A 22858-nucleotide genomic window follows, 5' to 3' on the forward strand; every position below is an offset into this window, starting at 1 on the left:
AAAAATAATTTTCTCCTAGAGCTCATTTGCTGGATTCCATAAATTAGCTGTTACAAAGAATCCATATCAGAGAAATTCAAACCTAGGAAGAGGCTTTTCTTACACTATCAGAAAGGCACATTAAATACACAACGTTGGCCACATTATTTTTGATGATGGAGGAAAACAACAGCTGATAGCCAGTTTGGGACAAATGCCAACTGTTCCCATTTGTCTGAAAAATGTCAAAATTAATTGCAACAACACTTTGTTTTGAAAGAATATTGTTATCCATCGAGAAAGTATATCAACTAAAATCCTAAAAAACAGACTAAAGATAATGGTGCCTCTCTGATTTGAAATATTAGTTTAAAAAAATTTTAGTGTCCCAAAGTAAACACATCTCAACAGCTTTACATAGTTTCATATATTTTATTTTTTAAACACTTATAATTTTGCAAGCTAGCAGTAAAATATTGTCCTTGATATTTTACTAATTAGCACCGTATACCTTTTAAAGCTAACTGGAACATAGTTTCAAATGTAAATGATTGTAAAGTAGAATGATCATTTCAAATGCCAAATTAGTCTCAAGTAACATAAGAACCATTAATTATCATTATTTTTGGCTTTATGCACAAAGATGTATTTCAAAGATGAACTTAATTATTAGTATCAGTTCTGCCAATCTAACAAATCAAAGTACCACAGTTTAAAGCAATATTTAACCTCTGAAATTATTATATAATTAAAGAGGTACATAAGAAAAGTTGAGAAATCAGCTATAAAAACACAAGAGACTGCACAACTTTAGATATAGTACCTTATTTTTTAGAATGAGGAAAATAATGAAAAATTTCATGGTACAAGTATCAGTTACACATATGGTTTAGTATATGTCAGTATTCTCATGCTCTACTTATACGAGTTTGGCCTTACCAAAAAGCCATCAAAACGTCCAGAATAATTCACAGGGACAGCTGGAAGCCTGAAATAAAATTGCTCAGTGCAAAAGATCCCAAGCCATTCATATAATTTTAAATGGAAACCTAGACATTTACCTTCTATTTTTGTTTTCATCTGAAAAACCTTTTGAAAACATGGGAAAAAAACCTAATTAAACTCAAATTACTTCCAGACATTAGAAAAAGAAGGGATTTTTCAGTTCCCGTTTTCTAATAAGAGCATTCTTCAGAGCTATGGGGTTAAATTCGAAGCTACAATCCACTGCTTACTAGCATGCCTGTTTTGCATACCAGCAGAATCAAGTCCAGTTTTGCCATTTGTGGGTAACTATGACAAGATACAAAAGCATGTGTTTGCCATAAATAGCTCTGGCTAACAGCAAACTGCTCACACTGAACAGATCAAATTCTCTATAAGGAGAGCCGCCTGGACCACAGCCAAATTCCACTACTAATCTTTAAGACTGCTATATAAACTTTTTTTTTTTAATTGGTGAAATATATTAAGAAATAGTAGCTGAAATTAAAGTTCCTAAACAGGAGAAGTACTATTAAACTTCTGAAGGACAACATTTTATAAATTATTTTCATTATGACCAAATAGGCAATAAGAGCTTCCTGTTTCTTCTACTGGTCAACTACTTAGAAATGTAAACGCTGAATTAAAAAAATAACTATGCTAATTTATCCAGAGAACTAATCAGATACTGAAGAGTATTTATGTCAAAGTGCAAAAAATAATTCCTGATCACCATATTAATACATAAGGAAATAAATAAAGCTTATAAAAGTATACCTCTGTAATAATATTTTATATTAGCTTTAGAATATTTTTTAAACCAAATAAAATCAACAAACTGGAAAATATCATGCAAGAATGTTATACAAAAAAATTCTTAAATGACCAGTGTAGAGATTAATAATATCTGTTTAGCCTAGGAGTTGCTTCACATGGTATTCTGCAACATGTCCAAGGAAAACAAGGCAACCGTTCTGTAACATGCCACAATTTTTATTGCAACGTGGCCATTTTTGTGAGGGTGGGGAGTTTGATCTCAAAAACAATGTTCCATTTAAGGCTCTTTTATACAGAAATTGCCATCATGACTGATACTCAAAATATCTTTAGTGTTGCAACACTTACATGGTAAACATAAAACTACATGTATTCAGTAGTGTACACTCAATGGGGGAAAAAGGCATTAATAATAGCTATTTTTTTTAAGAAGATACACAGGTAAAAGGAATGAACACTGAGGTACTAGGATAAGCTGATGACACAGTTAACACAACTTAATTGGCATTCCTTTTCTGGTGGGGGATTAAATTTATTACAAAAAAAGTGTTTTTAATGCATAGTGTTATATCTGTGCTGCCATGTCACAAAAAAATAGGCTTGCCAAGGCAGGTGAGGTGTATGAATGCTCAAGCCTCACAGAACTGCAATCAAGTGCAACTATCAGTAATACTGAATAAAGTTGACCATCTCACCAGTGGATAATACTTTGAAGGCATTCAATTAGCTTAACCCTTTGTAGTATTCTAAGCTATTCACATTGACGATCACAATTAACTGTAGTGTTTGCTGCAAAGGAGGCATATACCCAGTTGTTTTGGCTAAAATATGATGGGAAGGCATTCCTTGGGTTCTACATAATAGTAACAGTATTAAACAGTCTAATGGCAATCACTGGTAGGCTGCTTACATGAATGATATTTCCTTCATTCACTGTGTTGGAAGGACCCAGTGGGAAAAGAAAAAAAAAAAAACCTAATACTATTCCAATTGACTGAGCTGGAGAAATGGAAGCTCCTTAAGATCCAGATGGCACTTGACTGATTTATAAGGGTTTTCCTTCAAGTGAAACTACTACGTTGCCTCCCAATTTCTCTCCAAGTGTGGAACGGTCCTTTATGTCATCCAAGCCATTTACTTGCCACTCATGTTTTATACCTGAAAAGAAAAAAATATTATCCAATTACTTTATTATAATTAAGAAGGAGCAATTCTTCTGCACAAAATAGTCAATGCTTGTACCTGTAAATTTCTTTTTAATGGCATCTTTAGAGCTAGCATATATCATCTTGCTTTTTAAAGGCGCACTTTCAGGAGCCCTACAGGGGAAAAAAAAATTGTTGACTCCTATTTAAAAGAAAAACAAAGGCAAAACTGACTATGTTAATAATAATCCTTGCATTTTAAAAGTACTTTTTTCTTTTGTTTTTACACACCAGAATATAAATACTAGGTCTTCTTTCTTAGACTCTTTTGTTTCGTATGTGGCATCGTACAAAGCATATCGGCAATCATTCAGAGGTAGCAACTTCACAAAAGATGTGTAGGGGTCCTCTACAGTATCACCAATGTCACCCACCAAGATCTGCTTTGCTTCCTCTACAATTATTTGTCTTTTGTCATCGCTTAAACAGAAGAGAACTGCTTTCTTTCTTTTTTTGATCTCCTCTTGTGTAGAAGATTTCCTTACTTTCATATCATTAAAAACTTTGATGACTTCATCATTCACTGTAACTCCAGAAGCCTGAAAGTAAAGAAAGGACAGAAATTCAGAACAAGTAATTCGGTTTTAACCAAAATTACTGTTTGCTCGAGAGGATTCATTTTAGTCGGGACATCAAAAGTTGCATCATACCATGCAAGCCGTCTAATCAGATTTGCCACATTTCAAGTATCAGTATATGATGTACCTAAGGGTTCTAACTCATCCTGCTTCATTCATCCTTTTTTAAAAAGGTGTGTGGAGGTTGAAGCAAGTGGAAGGTAGACGGAAAGGGACAAATACAGGCTGTCCCATCCCTGAAATGTTTCCTATTTCACTGGGTGATGTCAGAGCTTCAGGAGCAGCAGCAAAAATACCTTCTGTATTGTGTCAACCCGGCAGGCCTTAAAAAAACACTTTTGGATTTCAGTTAATGCTTCTACTATTTTTTTCTTTAAAGTCATCCTAGCCAGTGCCGTTTCCTCATAAGGAAAGAGAATCAAGTGTGAACTCCAAACCGCCCACGGCTACAACATAATTGACTCACAGCTCAAATGCAGGCACTTCAAAACTAACGGATCGCGTGTAAAAAGCTTTTTACGGCGAGAAAGCATTTTCAAGAGTTTTCCCACCTCCTTAATCTCCCCCCTAAGGGTTTTATGACAGGCCCTCAAGACGCTCAGCCTTCAGAGAGGGGTTTTTACCGCACATACCGAAGTGAGAGCGCGCGTGGGAATAAAATAAGGAAGCGAAGGGCAAAGGCGGCGAGCTGGGTGGGATGGCCGGGCAACAGCTCGGCGGACCCTCCCGCGCCCCCGGCCTCCGCCCGCCCGGCTCAAGCCTCGAACCTCCGCGCGTCGCCCCCAGCCCGGGCCCTCCCTGCCCCCAGGAATCCGAAGAGCGGCCCCGCCGGGCCTGACGGCGAGAGGGCAAGCCCGCCGGGTGGAAAGAGAGCAGCGGGGCCGCACCGCAGGAATGCCCACCTTGGAGGCCGAAATCAGGTTAAAATGGCGGCCTCAGGTCCAGGGCCCCGCGGAGCCGCGCGGGAGGCTGCACTCGCCACGCCTCGGCCCCCTAGGCCTCCCGACCCCGCGAACCCCGGCCGGCGCGCCCGCCTTACCATAGTGCCCGCGGCTGAGGCTGCGGCGGCGGCTCGGGCTCCGGCGGTGTGGCGCTGCGAGAAGGAGGGGCAGGCGGGCGGCGGCGAGTGCGGGGCACGCCGGGAGTGCGGCCCGAGAGGCGGCGGCGGCTCGGGGGGCTGCGGCGCGGGCGGGGCGGTCACGTGGGCACGCCCGGGCCTGCCCTCCCGCTGGCCGGCCCGCCTCACCCCCGCGGGTCCTCGGCCTGACCCCGCGCGCGCTCGGCAGGCCCCCGCGGGCTGTGCATCCGCGGTGGGCGCCGCGGGCCTTGGCGGAAAGGTCTCCAACCCCGGGGCACCATCTGTCCGGTCCAGCCGGCTCCCGGGAGGGCGTTTCCACCCTGCCTCCCGAGCGCCAGGCCGCTACTCCCCGGGTTGGGCGCGTGTGAGGCGAACGGCTCACTGGGTGTCTTTTATTCGTTTGTGGTTTCCATTGGATGCCTACGTTGTGGGTCTTTATGGAAAACCCCTGTCAGAAATGGCGAAAATTATTTAGATCTCCTTCCATCAATTCAGTGAGAACAAACACTGTGGGGCGGAGGTTAAACCTAGACAACTGAATTACTCAGCAAAAAGAAAATGATAAACAGAGGTGGGAAATTACTTTCTAAAAGACTATGGTTGAAATAATAATGGAGAATTGGGGGTAATATTAATAACATCCTTTAGTAATATTCTTTTATATATTATTAGGTTTAGTAGGATTGTACTCTCTGCTAATAGTCTTTTCCTCATGAGGCCCCTACCTTTGACAGCTGGCATCAAATAAGTGGACCCAAGAATAGAGATTCCTCCCTCTTTTTGGCGATCACAACCTTTTCTAGCAAAACCCATATGACTGAGCCAAGGCTCTTCTCTGACTAAACCTTTTTGATACTTACTACAAGTATCCATTGCATTTATCATAGAAAAAAATTGTCACTGTATACTTTGAGGAAATTTTACATGTAGATTCAATACTTTATGAGTTTATAGTGAAAGTGTTTAAATGAAACACTTTATGCGGTTATGTTTAATACAAGGAAAAATCAATAAAGTTTTTCATTCATGAGTTTTGGGGCTAATTTATATCACCTTTTCTCCTGAGCATTCATCATTTCCACCTTACTTTCTTCATTTGTAAAACTGGCAAAATGAATTTAAAACTCTGATTAATTGAACTTATTTTCAAGTGAAGAAGACTTGCTCTTAAAAAGTAGAATTGTTAATGACTAAAACTGTTGGAAACAAAATAGTCCAGATAAGCTTCAAAGTGAGCTAAGCCAGAAGTGCAGGGTAAGAACTAGGAGTTGAGAAACTAGTATGAATCTTAGCACTGCCCCGTCTCTATAAATTGGAAGGACTTTCAACCGCTGCAGACCTTCTTCATCTGTATTATAAGCTGTGGTGGTTGTTTAGTCACTGTCTGACTCTTTTGCGACCCTACGGGCTGTAGCCTGCCAGGCTCCTCTGTCCGTGGGATTTCCCAGGCAAGAATACTGGAGTGGATTTCCGTTTCTTTCAGGGGATCTTCCCGACCCAGGGATTAAACCCAGGTCTTCTGCATTGCAGGCTGATTCTTTACCACTGAACCACCTGGAAAGCCATTGTGATTATCTTTGAAGTCCTTTCCGGCTTTAAAACTCAGTTTCCTAGAGTGCCAGTGTTTCTCAGGAAATGGTGTGTGTGTTCTTAGGATTAAGTAAATTTAGGGATGGAAAATCATAATGAGGAGGGTTATTCCGTAGAATCTGCCTGTAATGCGGGAGACCTAAGTTCGATCCCTGGGTAGGGAAGATCCCCTGGAGAAAAAAATGGCAACCCACTCCAGTATTCTTGCCTGGAGAATTCTATGGACAGATGAACCTGGCAGGCTACAGTCCATGGGGTTGCAAAGAGTGGGACTTAACACACACATACAGGTACTCAATAGATGATAAAATAACTTTAAGATGCTTTAGTGCTAGAAAGAGAACAAAAAGGAAGCACCTCCAGACTGTGAGACCTTTCTACATGCCCTTGTAAGGCCAGCTCTTAGGACGTAGAAACCAGTAACAACTCTTCACACCTGTTATTTATAACCAGAATTTACCGCTGCTTGCTAGAGAGACAGCATTACCAAGCATTGCTGCATGAGTTTTGGCCCCTATGTGGTGGAGGGATCTGAGTGTCAGACATCACGTGTGTCAGTTTCCTGTGGCTGCCTAACATGCTACCACATTTTCTTATAGTTCTGAGAGGCAGAAGTGAGAAATGACTCATGGGACTAAAAGCAGCACTTCGTTGCTTTTGAGGCTGTAGGAGAAAAATCTGTGTCCTTGCCTTTTCTAGTTTCTGGAGGCTGCCCACATTCCTTGGTTTGTGGCCCCCAGAAAGCAGTACCATCACTCGCACCTCTGCTTCTGTCATCGCATCCCTGATTCGCTCTCTCCTGCTTCCTCTTACACCACTAAGAACCACTGTGATTACTTTGGATCCACTGGATAATTTAGGATAATCTCTCATCTCAAAAATCATTTACTGAATCACATCCACAAAGCCTATGTAGGGTAACATATTCACAGGACAGGGACATCTTTGGGAGGCCGTTATTCTGCCTACCATGCCACATCTGTTCTCTTTAGCCATCTCAAGCCCAAAGAAAAGATTAACAGGTAGGACAGAAGGACCCTAAACAATACTGTGTGCATGCAGGCTAAGTTGTTTCAATGGTGTCCAACTCTTTGCTACCCCATGGCTCTTCTGTTGCTGGGATTCCCCAGGCAAGAATACTGGAATGGGTTGCCATGCCCTTCCTTCTCCAGGGGATCTTCCCGACCCAGGGATTGAACCCACATCTCGTATGTCTCTGTATTGGCAGGCGGGGTCTTTACCACTAGTGCCACCAAAACTCAAATGTTCCATTTGCGGGATCACACATGGGTGACAGCTGCAGAAAATCATAGGAACTACATGAGGGTAACCTCAAAGAGGATGGATCTGAAAGGAATCTTGGCTCTGACACGGCAGTGGTGTAACCCTGGGCCATTTACTTAACTGCTCCACAGCTGTTTCCTCACGTGTGAAATGGGGATTATGTTACAACCTCCCTCTCAAGGTTGTGGTGAGGATCAAGTGAAATAGTGTATGTAAAGCTCCTTCCAGTACAGAAAAAGGAACCCTGGGGCTATTACCCCCAGTACAGAGTGAAAGGGAGAGCGTGACATTTCCAACACACAGGCAGCAGTCATGAAGCAATCCCAAACCTCACTGTTATTGATTTGTAAGGCTCAGCTAAAGTTTGTTTGCTGAAGATTTCTTAGAAGATTGGAGAAGTGAATACCCCTTAATGCATATTCTCCCACGAAGCAGACAATATGGTTCCTGTGGCATGTAAAAGCTCAGAATCGTTTTTCAAGTCTTTTTTTTTTTTAAAAAAGATTTATTTATTTTAACTGGAGGCTAATTACAATATTGTAGTGGTTTTTGCCATACATTGACATGAATCAGCCGTGGGTGTACATGTGTTCCCCATCCTAAAACCTTCTCCCACATCCCTCCCCATCCCATCAAGTCTTAACTGAAGGGATGCATCCAGAGGATGACGTAGATACATTCTGTTCGAGCCCCACTCCCTGTCAAGACACATCATATTCAGCTCCCACAGCCACTTCCTGACAAAGACAAAGGTAAACGTAAAGATGCTCATCACTTCCAAATGTACCTTTCCACCCACATGCCTGCTTCATCTGACATCTTCATAACCCACGCCTGAGCTAAAAGACCAGTCAGGAGGCAAATCATTCATTTTTCTAAATCCAAATTTGAACTTAGAACTAGAAAATAAACATAGTGGGAAATGTGTGTTGGAGTCTGATCTCTGTGACTCACTCCCTCATCCACAAAATTCATTTTGGGTCTTCCATGTCTCATCTTCAGTTCTTTCTAATTTGGGAAAATGCCCTCACACTAAAAGAACTTAGCATCTGTCCAGGAAAGAGATGATGAGGTACAGGGTAGCAGCAGTGAAATGCACTAAGTAGTGAAATGTAGTTTAAAATGGTCTCAAACTCTAAATTTATAAATGCTAGTTTCCATTTATTTACTCACAAGCACATTTATCAGATCCACCTATCAGTTATTTCTAATACTGATTGAATTCATGATAATAAGTAGCAACTGGTTATCTAAATTATACAAACCATACAAAAACAGCATCTGAGAAAAGAAACTGGCTTATAATTTATTTAAGGCGCAGAGCCTTTATTTAGATTACTTTATTATAAAAGTTGTGGATTTTTATATTCTAGAGAATCATACAGAAATGTAATACAGAAAAAATGCAATATACCTACACTGTATGTTAACTGATATGAATAAAAGTAGGCAAGAGATCAAAAACCAAATTAAGAATGAGAAGAGTCTGTTCATTTCATTTATTCATTCATTCCCTTACATCATTTACTGAGAATTTCTGCCAGGGTAAAGAATACAAAGGTAAGAATAACAAAATTCCTGCTTTGAAGAAAATAGGTTCTTCAAGAAAGCTAGTATATGGAACAATCCAATGCATGCTCCAATGGGGTACATACAAGATGCTTTGGAAACACAGAAGAGGACCATCAGCTCAGTTTCAATCAAGTTGGGTCTGAAGGGACCAGTGGAAGTTGACTAGGCAGATAGAGACAGGACCTTCAAAGCAGAGGGAACCGAACGTACAAACGTATGGGTGCTCAGTAGCACCCATATAAAGCACAAGAAACCCCAAGTTGTTAGCTACGGCTGGAGCCTGTGCCCTTGGTAGAGAATGAAGATAGAATGGTAGGAAGTACTAGCTCTTGTGAACCTTGTATACAAGTCCACAGTCAGAAATGTATTCTGCAGGAGATCAGGGAGGTAATAAAGATTTTTCAGCAGTGTTTTGCTTGTTATAATAACAGCTATGTTGACATATTATTTAGATACCATAAAATTCACCGCTTTAAAGTGCACTAACATTCAGTGTTTATTAGTGTATTCACAGTTGTTTAACCATCACCACAATCTAATATTAGAACATTTTAATTATGCCCCAAAAGAAAAATGCCATATACATTGGGTGTTATAAGAAACCTAATAGGTTTGTAGACTTCTATTTTTTTTTTTAAAGAGTTTCATAGTTCTAGCTTCAGGAATAGGTCTTTGATTAATTTTGAGATTTCTTTTTTAGTATGTGGAAGTAGGGGGTCCAACTTCATTCTTTTGCATGTGGATATACAGTTGTCTCAGAACCATTTGTTGAAAGATTATTCTTTTCCTCAAATTTGCCTTTTAAATGCTGTTACAGGTATGCTGGCAATCACATTGTAAAATGCTGTCAATTTTTAGATTTCTAATTACTTGCTGATGAATTTAACTGACTATAAGAGAGGAATTTCCCTTGTATTTCACAACTAGTTACTTGTGTGTCTGAAAATCGATTCCTTAATAAGCACGTCAGTAGGAATGTAGTTTCTTTTCTTTTCTTTCTTTCTTTTTTTTAAAGTATTGAGTCTCTACTATGTGCCAGGAAATGTGCTAGGCGCTGTGTATAAGATGACCAAAATAGACACAGTCCCTTGCCTTCATGGATCTTGTAGTCTGGTGAGAAAGTATCCAGGGACCCTGATATATTAACAGATTAGAGAAACTGAGGAAGGTTTCTCTGGTTGAAGAGTCCCGTAAACAAAACCACAGCATGAAAAAAAGACTGAGCAAGGAAGGAGCCTGACTTTTGCGTGCTCAGTCGCTCAGTCATGTCCTCCTCCTTGCCACCCTTTTCTTTCCACGGGTTTCCCCAGGCAAGAATACCGGAGTGGGTTGCCATTTCCTTCTCCAGGGCTTAACCTTGGCCGGGGGCGGGGGCGAGGGGGAACGCCAGTGGTACTAAAGTGCTCCGGAGAAGAAGAGAAGTACAGGATGAAGCTGAAGAAGTGGTCAGGGCCAGTGAATGGACCCATAAACCGTGTGCCAAACTCTCAGGGGCACCGCAGATGCTTTAAATTTTATGGGAAACATAGCGCCATCTGTCGGACACAAAGGGAACTACTAAATCATTCGGTTTTACACTTTAATTTCAGATACCTCTACAGTTCCATCTGAGAGGTTCTCCGCAGTTGGTGTGATAAAGAGCAAGTCCGTCGAGAAAATCAGTGTGGAGCCAGAAATGAGGGTGATTGTGTCCAACATGATTCCAAGATTTGAGAACTTATGCAGTGTCCAGCTGGTGCAAAGCTGCTAAGACATAAATATTGTTTGGATGTAGCTACTTAATAAACAGAACTGTTAGATATTTCTTCTGGCCCACCAGTGCTGTGAAGAAATCTTTACTATACCAAGGGCACTGTAAACAGAGATTTGGGAGCCTCTACTATGAAGGATTTTGGAGTTTTATTCTAAATACTACAGGCAATTATTAAAAGGTTTGAAATGGGGAGAGTGAGCTGGAGGCTTTGATGTTTTCTACTGAAGTGATATTTTAAAAAATTTAGACATTTTACGTAAGTGATTTTGCTTTCAATTACTTGTTTAATTACAAAAATGTCTTTAGATTTAGCTCTAATTAAGAACGCCAGTGTTTTCCTCCCTAAGAGAAAGGTTTGCCCCAAGGTTAGAGACCAATCAAGAAACCAAGCAGAAGTGAGCTTCTTTTATTGACTTAAAATTGTTTCTCCTTCCACAAACTGTCAACAGAAAGGTGGAGAGGGGCAGGACCCAGTACTCTGATGACTCTGGGTTCACTTGAGGTTGTAAAGAATGGAATAGAAATCTAAACATGGTTCATGCCAGGAAATCTGCCTCCTTTATAAGTGCTTGAAATTTGTATCCTTTCAAATGGGTTCGACGATTGTAATAGAGATTCCTGGTGCTACCAGTGTCCACTGGCTCCCTTCTACTTTAGTAAACAAAAGAGCATCAATCTCCATTTTATTTGGAGTTAGGTCCCCCAGCTAACAGACTGAATTTTGAGATGTGGCCATGTGATCAGCTGAGTCACCTGGAAGGTGTATTCTCTCTGCCCTTCCTTCTTTTGGCTTGTGGCACAGATTTCATAGAGGACTACCAGCTCTCCTGAACCATGAGATGACCTTGAGAATGAAAGCCAGATGCTAGGATGATGGAGCAGAAAGATGAGGGAGCAGCGTCTCTGATGACTGTGGAGCCACCACGGTAGTCCTGGACAGTCCTCCTTGGAACTCATATTTGTTGGCCTAAAACAAATTGATATTTCTCCAGCAAAGATGGGTTTACTTAGGATCAGCAAAGAATTGCAGTTCAGGATCTGCTACTGTGGTGCTGCCGTGTGTGTGCTAAGTCGCTTCACTTGTGTCCGACTCTCTGTGACTCCGTGGACTGTAGTCTGCCAGGATTCTCTGTCCATGGGATTCTCTAGGCAAGACTACTGGAGTGGGCTGCCATGCCCTCCTCCAGGGGATCTTCCAGACCCATGGATCAAACCTGTGTCTCTTATGTCTCCTGCATTGGCAGACAGGTTTTTTTCCCAGCACCACCTGGGAAGGCCAGCCACGGCGCTAGCCACATGCAGTTCCTCTCAGGGCAAGGAAAGGAGAGTGCTTTTTATTTATTTAGTTAGTTCGGCTGTGTCAAGCAGCTTGTGGGGTCTGAGTTCCCTAGCTAAAGGATTGAACTTGGGCCACAACAGTGAAAGCGCAGTGCACAGTGTCCTGACCACCAGGGAACTCCAACCTCCGACCACACCCCTGCCCCCCTCCCGCCCCCCATGCTTTTTATATGGAGGGAAGTAGGCAGGCTATATTAAACAAAGGATCTATGGCTTTTCATTGGCTGAATCTTTGCCACGAAAGAAGTCTTTCTTCCTCACAGGGCATGAGTGCTTCCCCGTCTGGTCTTCCAGCTTTATTTAACTGTTGAGTCATTTTGATAGAGAAATTTGTCTTATTCAAGCTGCTGTTACTTGGCCTGGACTGTTTTTTGTTTTATGGAACCAAATCTATCCTAATAGTCCTCGTGTATGATTACTTGAACTAAGATTCCAGTCTTTGAACCCTTTCCCCAAGGTGGCGATCACCACTTTCACAGATGGGTTTTATTCAGTATCAAAGGATATGTTCCTAATTGGGAACTATTTCAGCCCAAATTAATCTCAATGATTTTAGCCAGTTCCTTCTTTTGTTATTATTTAGGCAAGAGAGAGAGAGAAGAGAAAGTCCTTTCTAATCTTGATATAAAAATATTTTCCTATACATTCTTCAAATAATGTTAAAGTTTGTTTTTCCATTTAGACCTTTAATCCCAGATAACTCTGAAGGAGCATCATAGAAAAATGGGAAAAGCATCAGAGAATGGGCTTTTATTGGGCTCCCCACACGTGATCACGAGGAGTGCTTGTGTGGCTGGCTGGGTCCTATGACATTTCTCTGTCTTTGGAAAGCCCTTTCCAAATTAATGGGACAACTTGCCTTGGCCATGTAGAAACATGCTTTTGGACACAAATTTGAGAAATCCCTATGAAATAGGAATAACCAAAGGAAACATCTGAAATTATTAAAATACTTTTAAATCCTTGGTTTCTTTTTGACCATTTATGCATTTTCAGTGATGTCAGAATATTTTAAAAAATGTAATGAATGCCTATTGATCTGTATAAGATAATTTTGCTAAAGCCTTCACCTCAGAAGTTCACTCTTCAATATTTTCCCCCCAAATTCCTACCTTCAAAGTAACACATACAGTGAGAGAGACGAAGAGCTCCTGTTACATTTGGGGTGGGGTGAATGGGAGATGTTTTTGAATCTACTAGCAAAGAGTTCAAGCTCAGGGTCACTGATCTGCTCAGATTTCTAACCCATGTGAACCCTCAACACACTTTCTCTAATTCTACCAGATGTAGCCAAGCTGTTCAGACAGAGTTCATCAACTCATAAGCTGCTTTAGTTACAGACTGCTTGCTTTATATTACATGGGATGGATTTCCAGAAGTTCTTTTGATTTGTAGTTTGCTTATTTACTCCAAGAAATTGTTAAGAAATAGTCTGGACTAGTGGGCCCTTTATCTTTGTTTGCCCTAAGAGATGTTTAAAGTATCAAAACATTTGGTAAATTAAGTACAATATAGTGTAGATTCTGACATTGTTAGTTTAGACTTTCGAGAGAAAAAGCTCTGAGTTGAAATGGAGGAAGAGTAGTAAGGAAGAAGCATATGGCTTGAAAACAATTTTTTTCTTCCTCTGAAATAAAATGTGATTGCCCAGCCTTACTGAGATCCAGGAAATCTCAGAATAAAGTTAAATATGCTCTTGTAATACAACCCAGCACAAAGGAAACCTGGCTTCCTTTCCTGCAGATTTAGAGGTCATGCTATTTTATTGAGTATCCCCTATGTGTTTGGTACTTTACTGGCCCAACTCTTTGTGCAAAAAGTCTTAACCAACCCATTACCAACTCTAATGGCAAAGCAGAGAATTTAGTGATAGTCCTTGCAGCAGATACAAGTGTTCAAAGAGGTACATTGGTTGTCATCTGCTTCTCTATCCTTTCAAGTAAGAATAGATACTTGAGACTTAGGAGACATTCTCATTTCTACCAATTCTTAACTTTCAACAACCAAAAATAAGCACCATTATAAAATGAGATAGAAAACATCAAAAACTCGTCTATCTCTGAAGCTTCCATTTTGCCCAGAGACAGACAGAAGTAATTCACTGATGAGCTTATGTCACTGGCATAGTTCTCATCATCTGATTCTATAGCCTAGATCAGCATCTGAGAACTTGGAAAGTTAGTCTTCTGCTACCGCATGTTGTAGAAGACTGAATCACTCCATCATATTGCTTCTTTTAACCCTTCAAATGGAAACTTTCAGGCTTGGGATGAATATAGACGAATAAGAGATGGAATATTGAATAAAGTTCAGGAGTGGGGTAGAATTTGAAACAATGAGAAAGTGATCCATTTATTTTTATTTATTTGGCTGTGCTGGGTCTTAGTTGCCTCATGCAGGATCTAGTTCCCCAAACAGGAATTGAACCCAGGCTCCCTGCATTGGGAGCATGGAGTCTTAACCATTGGACCACCAGGAAACTCCCATTTATTAATTTATACTGAAAATTCTTTAAGAAAAAAAGAGCTTAAACTTGCTTAAATGACACAGGGTTGCGACTTCTCTGGTGATGCAGTGGCTAAGACTCGGCGCTCTCAACACAGGGGGGCCTTGGTTTGATCCCTGGTCAGGAAACTAGACCCCACATGCTGCAACTAAGAGTTAAGAGTTCAAATGCCATAGATTCCACATACTGCTACGAAGATCCCATATGCCCCAGCTAAGACCCAGTGCAGCCAAATAAGTAAGTAAATTTTTTTTTTAAATAGCCACTCCTGGTTTTCTTTTGTCAATGTTTGCATGCTATATCTTTCCCATCCTTTTAACTTCTAAGCTACCTATATAGTTAAATTTGAAGTGATTTCTTATAGAAATCAGCATATAGATAGATCATATTTTTTAATCCATTTTGCCACTCTCTTTTTAAAATTAATAGACTATTTGAACACTTGGAGCTTTATAGAAAAATAGAGCAGGAAGTACAGCATTCTCATATAGCTCCTAATCCTGGTTACCTGTATTAGTCTCTTCCATTTAGTGTGGTACATTTGTTACAATTGATATGTCACCACTGACACACTATTATTAACTAAAGCCCATGGTTTATATTAGGACTCACTTTTTGTGTTGTATGGGTTTTAACAAATCTATAATGACATGTAGCCATCATTATAGTATCATATAGATTACTTTCCTGTCCTAAAAATTGTCCCATTCATAGCAAAATTGAGTGGAAGCTTCAGATTCCCAATATACCCCTACCCTCACATACATAGTCTCCCAGATTATCAACATACCCCATCAGAGTTGTGATTTGTTACAACTGATGAACCTACAATGACATGTTAATATCACCCAAAGTCCATAGTTTATATTAGGGTTCACTCTTGGTGTACATTCTATGGATTTGGAGAAATATTAATATAAAGATATGTTGTTGCTGTTTACTCGCTAGGTCATGTCCGGCTTTTTTGTGACTCCATGGACTGTGGCTGGTCAGGCTTCTCTGTCCATGGGATTTCCCAGGCAAGATTACTGGAGTAGGATGCCATTTCCTTCTCCAGGGGATCTTCCTGGACCAGGGATTGAACTTGTGTATCCTGCATTGGCACACGGATTCTTTACCTTTGAACCACCAGGGAAGCCCATGTGCACCATTATAGTATCATATGGAGTAGTTTCTCTGTCTCCTAAACCTCCTGAGCTCCACCTATTCATCCCACTCTCCTCCCTAATCTCTGGTGACCACTGATCCTTTTACTAGCTCAATAGGTTTGGCTTTCCCAGAATGTCATATAGTTGGAATCATATAGTATGGAGCCTTTTCAGATTGGCTCTTTTTACTTAGTGATTATGCATTTAAGGTTCTTCCATGTCTTTTGATGGTTTGATAGCTCATTTCTTTTTAGTGTTGAATGATATTTCATTGTCTATTTGTACCACAGTTTATTCATTCACCTACTGAAGGATATCTTGATTGCATGCCGGTTTTGTAATTATGAACAAAACTGCTTATAAACATTAGTATATAGATCTTCATGTGGATATGTTTTAAGTTTTCAACTTCTTCGTGTAAATAACAAGGAGTGTAGTTGTTACGTTGATACATTTTGTAAGAAACTGCCAAACTTTCTTCCAAAGCGACTGAACCATTTTGCATTCCCACCAACAATGAACACAAGTTCTCGATATTCTATATCCACGGCAGCAGTTGGGAGAGAGAGAAAGAGAGAAAGAAAGAATGTTGAGAGGAAGAGGTTGATATTCCTTGGTTTTCCCAGAAAGCCAATAAAGCCCCTGCACGGGGCTTGCTCTGTTCATGAAGGCCTCAGGCGCCCTCTCGATGGGGCGAAGGCACAGACCACCTTCTCGAGAGGGTCTTAGAAGCCCGGGCAGGAAAGTGATCTCAGAGAGCCTCTGCGCTCCAAGGGATCAGCCTGAAAAAGAGAGGGAGAGAGAAAGAAAGAGAGAGAGAAAGAATGACACGGGGAGACCAAGCTTTGGTGAGCGAGGCCTGCAACTTTTTTTCAAAGGGAGCTTTTATACCCTGAGTTGTATATAGACAATAATGGAAGATGCAGAATCATGAAGGGTCAGCAGTCCTGACTCTTATCGAGACCAGGCTTTCTTTCTGCATACCTTTCCATACACAAAGGTCTTATGTGATTTATATCATCTTCTGGCCAGGAGGCCTGCTAACATTTTATGACCCTTTTCTTCTGATAAAGGTTCAGTTCAGTTCAGTTCAGTCACTCAGCCGTGTCCGACTCTTTGCGACCCCATGAATCGCAGCACACCAGGCCTCCCTGTCCATCACCAACTCCTGGAGTTCACTCACACTCACGTCCATTGAGTCAGTGATGCCATCCAGCCATCTCATCCTCTGTCGTCCCCTTCTCCTCCTGCCCCCAATCCCTCCCAGCATCAGTCTTTTCCAATGAGTCAACTCTTCGCATGAGGTGGCCAAAGTACTGGAGCTTCAGCTTTAGCATCATTCCTTCCAAAGAAATCCCAGGGCTGATCTCCTTCAGAATGGACTGGTTGGATCTCTTTGCAGTCCAAGGAACTCTCAAGAGTCTTCTCCAACACCACAGTTCAAAAGCATCAATTCTTCGGCGCTCAGCCTTCTTCACAGTCCAACTCTCACATCCATACATGACCACTGGAAAAACCATAGCCTTGACTAGATTGAGCTTAGTCGGCGAAGTAGTCTCTGCTTTTGAATATGCTATCTAGGTTGGTCATAACTTTTCTTCCAAGGAGTAAGCAAGCGTCTTTTAATTTCATGGCTGCAGTCACCATCTGTTGTGATTTTGGAGCCCAAAAAAATAAAGTCTGACACTGTTTCCACTGTTTCCACATCTATTTCCCATGAAGTGATGGGACCAGATGCCATGATCTTCGTTTTCTGAATGTTGAGCTTTAAGCCCACTTTTTCACTCTCCTCTTTCAGTTTCATCAAGAGGCTTTTTAGTTCCTCTTCACTTTCTGCCATAAGGGTGGTGTCATCTGCATATCTGAGGTTATTGATATTTCTCCCGGCAATCTTGATTCCAACTTGTGTTTCTTCCAGTCCAGCGTTTCTCATGATGTACTCTGCATAGAAGTTAAATAAGCAGGGTGACAATATACAGCCTTGACGTACTCCTTTTCCTAGTCAACCAGAAAACTTATTTTCTCTAAAAGTCATTTTTTATCTAAAGTCTGGCGCCACTCTCAGAAAGTACTAAATAAAGTTACATTCTTCATAGATCAAAGGTACTGTGGGTTACAACAAAAGAGAGAATTTATTAACTCAAGGTCTAATGTTAATACCAAGGCTACTGCTTATTTTTCTATATATCAACTGTATTAATTAATGCACTCCCAGGTACACAACAAATAAAAGATATGAAAGCTTGGCAGCAAGCACTGGCTCCACAATGAAATCCTTCACCAATACTATTCTAATAATTTTTAACTCCTCGAAAGGCTCTATATTTTTAGAATGTTTTAAGCTTCCCGTGCCTCTCATGGTTGGGAGGCTGTGAACAATCATAGTTGTAAGAGTCCGGATAAACCTGTCAGGCAAGTTAGGCCATCAGAGGGGTTTGAATTGAAACACTCCTATCATGCCCAGGAGACTTATTAACTAAAGCCCTAAGTGGACTTGTTCCAGAGAAAGGTGGTCGGGGATAGCCCCTGTTAATGTCAGAGGAGTTGGTGAAAGGCATAAAATAGTAAGACAGACAGATTCTGGTTTGTGGGTAGATGCTCGAGCAGGTCCGGGGGTCCCTCAAGTCCTGATCCACCTTGCTCGTCTGGTCTCTTCTGCATGACCTTGTCATGAGTGGGATCTCTCGTGCTGGCTCCCGGAAGTTGGCATCTTTTTTCTCCCTTCAATTTGAGCTCTTTCTAGCTCTTGGTATAATTTTAATTGAATCATGGACATTTTTTGCATTATGAGACTCCAGATGCTATTTAAACCGTCTATCAGTAGCTGGCCTTCCCTGACCCCACTGACAGAAGCTGGGGCTGAACCTTGTGACTGCCAGATGCAAGCATTAAGTCAAGGTTATCCACTCAGCCTGTGTTGCCACCAGAAATTGGGTGCTTCTCGTTATTGCTGGGTGAGTCCTGGCCCCACACCTGGTCTCCACTGACACTGCACAGGGATAGAGGGACCATTCATTCCTGGCTGATGGGGATGAAAGTCCAGGATCTCTGGACTTGGTCATCTGTGGCCCTACACCAGTGGGGGGGGGGTTGGTATTTCATTTTATCCTTATGAAGGTGAGGTCTAGGCTCCCTATTTTGTCGTTGCTGGTGTGGGTGTGAATAAGGCCAGTTTTTTCCTATGGCTGGAACAGACTGGTTATTGTCTGAAAAGGAAATAGCATTTATTTAAAAAAAATTTTCAGAATTGTGTTTCTTAACACAGGTGGGTATATTCCAAACTTTCTTTTTTCTTTTTAATAAGAATCCCTGGGATAGAATGTTACTGTTCTGACAGGAGGTATCTTACTCCTAAAGGGTTTGGGCAGAAAAGACTCAATTCACAGCTTGAGACTTGGGTACAATAAAATATTGGTTCCTATGGCCTGTATTTATCACATGTAGGAGCCCAATTCTGATTTGTAAAAAATCCCAGCAACTCAGAATACTTGAAAAAAAAATGTATCATTTTATTTGTACACTTAAAAAGTTGTACATAGAAACTTATAATACAGTTGTGTAAAACTGAAAGAACTGTCAAGGAAAAGGGAGGGTGTTACCTTTATTGACTGATCATTAAGGAAGTTAGAGAAATAAAACAAAAACACAATTAAATGTTTAAAAAATTAAAGAACATTTTCCAGGTACAAATTTTATAAATACAAAACAAATTCACAAATTACTTTGAATGCTAAATAAATATCTAGTTAATAAACTCAGACTCAATACCTCCAGCCAGCATTGGTACAGCACTTCAAGGATATAAAATTGGATTCATTCATGTGTAGTGTTGAAAGAATGTGCTCATTAAACAATTCTTAGATGTATATACTTTTCCTTAAACTGTGCTATAATGGAAGATTTTTCTGTGTAGATAAATCTCCCTTAATACCACACTTCTAAAAAAAGGTCAATGACAAAATAAATCATACGTGGAAAAATATTTTCTGAGATATTGGGACACATGAATGATCTCAAAATGTACAAAAACCTCTGTAAACCAGTACTGTATCTAATACATCTATCAAACTTATTAGATACTGAACAAAACTGTAGCAAAGGAAATCTTTCCTACATTCTCCTGAGTGCTTAATATTAAAGTTGAGAATATAGTGCAGGCCACACTTCAATGTGGTCAATCAGTTGTTATTGCTTTATACATAGATGTCTGCTTTAGAGCATGATTTAATGTTCCATTTTCATGAACAATTTGATTTCTTCATATCCTTTAGAAGGACAAAATTAGATTCGTGACTTTTTTGCAGCCGGCGGTGTGCTAACTTGATCCACATTCCCAGATGTGACATGGAGTCCAAGTTTTTGAGCCTGAATATGAAAAAATGCTTGAAGCCTAGTTCCAGCTTTTGCTTCACTTGTGTTACGAGGGTTGTACTCAAAGCAGTTCGAAAACATTAATTCAATATCATCAATAAACTCAGCTAGAATGAAAAAACCAAATGAGATGAGATGAAAGTCAATTATAAATATAATCTTTGTTGGTATCATATCTGGAAATCTCATTAAGAAAATGTAAGTCCACTTTTTTTTTAGAAATCGAAAACTGAAACAAGGTGGAAGAACTGAAGCTTAATATTTAATTAGATGTATTTTATATAACTGTATAGAACATCTATTAAGATCAGATTCTATAAAATATCTTTAACTTATCTAATCCCCATCCATCTTTCATTTCCATATATGCATGTATATGCATTTTAGGGATTTCTTGGGATGCCATCTACACAATTACATTAATATGCATCATTGAAAGAAAAACAGCCTCTACTTCCTTAAAAATAATTATCAGAGAAAAACATAAATTACTCACATGCTAATTTATATTCACACTTGTTCACTTTTTCACGAATTATATTTAAGGCAATGGGCTTTTTGATGATGTCATAATAGTCTGGGACCTGTAAAATAATTCAAATATATCTCTCCTATAGATAATTTATTGAAGATAAGTAGTCAAATATATGCAACTGAATATTAACCTCTGAATACTATTATTCCATTAAAATTACATAATACATTTTAGTCATTATAATGTTGTAAAAGATTATTTGATACTGTAAAAGTCTCTCTCCATATATATACATATATGTATCTATAAAAAACTTCTTTAATGAGCATGACTACATTTGTAATGAAGAGTAAAACATGTATAACAAAATTTGGCATGAAAAACTACTCAGGAAAAACAAGTTGCAGTCCAACTGAGAGCTAATTTTTGTAAGATGCTATTTCAATTAACCCTTCACATTTTGGCTCTGTAAGTCTCAAAACAGAAATCTGATGATGTCACTTTTTCATTCAGAAACCTTGATATTGACAAATGAGGCCCTTTACAATCCAGTTGTGTCTGAGCCCCTCTAATACACCCTCTGCTCCATTCAAACTATATCTATCATTCCCGTATTCTCATTTCTAGGTCTTTAACTTGCCCTCTCTCCCTAAGATGTCCTTATTCCATTTGTCACCGTTGAAATTCCATTTTTCTTCCGTAAAAAAACTTTCTAATTCCTGCTATTTCCTCCCTCTGAAATGCTCAAATCTATCCTCTCTTTTCTACTTCTGCAAGACCAGTATAACTTCCAGTACAGTACTCTTAACACTGTCCTGTCTCTGCTATGGCACATCATATTCTGCCATACATATATAAATAACCACACCACCATCTCAAACTCCTTAGTTAGGTTATGCCATCTCTGTTAAGAGTACCTTTTATATCAATGTTTCTCAAAATGGGGTTCCTGGACCAGCACTATCAGCATCATTTGGGCATCATCCCAGACCTAGGGACTCAAGGACTCTGCGGTGGGGCCCAGTCAGCTGTGTTTTAACAAGCCTTCTGGTGTACGCTAACATTTAAGAAACACTATTTTACATAAGAGAAGTACCAAAAATGGTACTTAGTTGAATCAACTCTATTCATATTCATTACACAGAATAAAAACAGCGAGGTTACTGCAACACACTGTCATCGTTTATAAGAATCAGTCACAGGACTAGAAGGGACTGAGGAGACTACGCTAACTTCATTTTCTTCAATATAGGAACCAACTGTCCAAGTTTTGCTTTGTTTTCTAAGTAGACAGTGACTAAATAAGCATTTTGACCACCTCAAGTTGCCATGCAGACTGAATCAGATAATATATACAAATATATTTTATACAGTCCAGTATTATTACCTGAATTTTAGAAACGAGTTTCAAAAAAGGCCAGCTGTCATCATGCCGTACCAATTCCACAACAAGTTGTTCAAAAGCAGACAGTTCATGAACTCCTCCCTGTCGACCTGAACTCCTTCGATTAAGTGTCATAGGGGATGATTCTGAACAAATAATTATATTAACTTTAGGTGATGATAAAATGAAGTATTTGGTCAATACAAACAATTCTCAGAATAAAAAAGATAGCTGGTAATCACTCCCTAACAATATTTAACAATAAGTTAAATAAGGCATATAAATACAAACTACATTCAAACAGAAAATCAACACTCTACACACTGATGTTAAACTAACATATATTCTGAGAGACAGGCAAATCTGGACCAAGTGTTCATTATTTTCTTTTGATCTTAAAAATTTCAAATGGAAATAAACACTCATTGGGAATAGATTGGTGTATAAAGAGTGTAATACAAAAGGTAATTCTAGAACACAAAGTTTTTGGGTTGTCCTAAAAATATGTTTTCAACTACAGTAAGATGAAAGTAAGCAATTGTCTGGTATTTCTTGAAATATATCCTTAAGAAAATAACCTCTTTAAATCTAGAAACCTGGCCTCTTTATAAATTACCTTGCATAACAGAAAATATTTCTCAATGATGAAATAAAAGATTGTTCTTATAAATCTAACTTCATATGGAGAATTTTCTTAAAGCAAAATGCTTTTTCATAAAATGTATATAATGAGATCTAAGGTGTATGAATTAGTAGGAAAGGGTAGTATAGTCCATAGATAAATCTAGGTGTTTAAATTCCCTGCTTAAATGTAAATCCACACATTTCCCTGTTTA

At 39.7% G+C, this 22858-nt stretch overlaps 2 protein-coding genes across 2 annotated transcripts in view; both read right to left on the reverse strand.

Moving 5' to 3' along the window:
* Positions 1 to 1935: 1935 nt before the first annotated feature.
* CFL2 (cofilin 2) lies at positions 1936 to 4687 on the reverse strand. Its single transcript, XM_052659586.1, has 4 exons — positions 4563 to 4687; positions 3177 to 3484; positions 2983 to 3059; positions 1936 to 2898 (listed from the first exon to the last, which is right to left on the reverse strand). Exons 1-4 carry the CDS (start codon positions 4563 to 4565, stop codon positions 2786 to 2788), a joined length of 501 nt encoding a protein of 166 aa, XP_052515546.1. The 5' UTR covers positions 4566 to 4687; the 3' UTR covers positions 1936 to 2785.
* Positions 4688 to 19477: 14790 nt separating this feature from the next.
* Positions 19478 to 22858, reverse strand: part of BAZ1A (bromodomain adjacent to zinc finger domain 1A) — an 87045-nt gene continuing 83664 nt past the window's right edge. Inside the window, exons 25-27 of the mRNA XM_052659643.1 lie at positions 22026 to 22168; positions 20660 to 20747; positions 19478 to 20270 (exon numbers count right to left, since the gene is read on the reverse strand). Of these exons, the coding sequence (XP_052515603.1) occupies positions 20074 to 20270; positions 20660 to 20747; positions 22026 to 22168 (428 nt within the window). The 3' untranslated portion in view covers positions 19478 to 20073. The remainder of the gene's footprint in view (positions 20271 to 20659; positions 20748 to 22025; positions 22169 to 22858) is intronic.

Source organism: Budorcas taxicolor, chromosome 21 (genome assembly GCF_023091745.1).
Source record: "Budorcas taxicolor isolate Tak-1 chromosome 21, Takin1.1, whole genome shotgun sequence".
NCBI lineage: Eukaryota > Metazoa > Chordata > Mammalia > Artiodactyla > Bovidae > Budorcas > Budorcas taxicolor.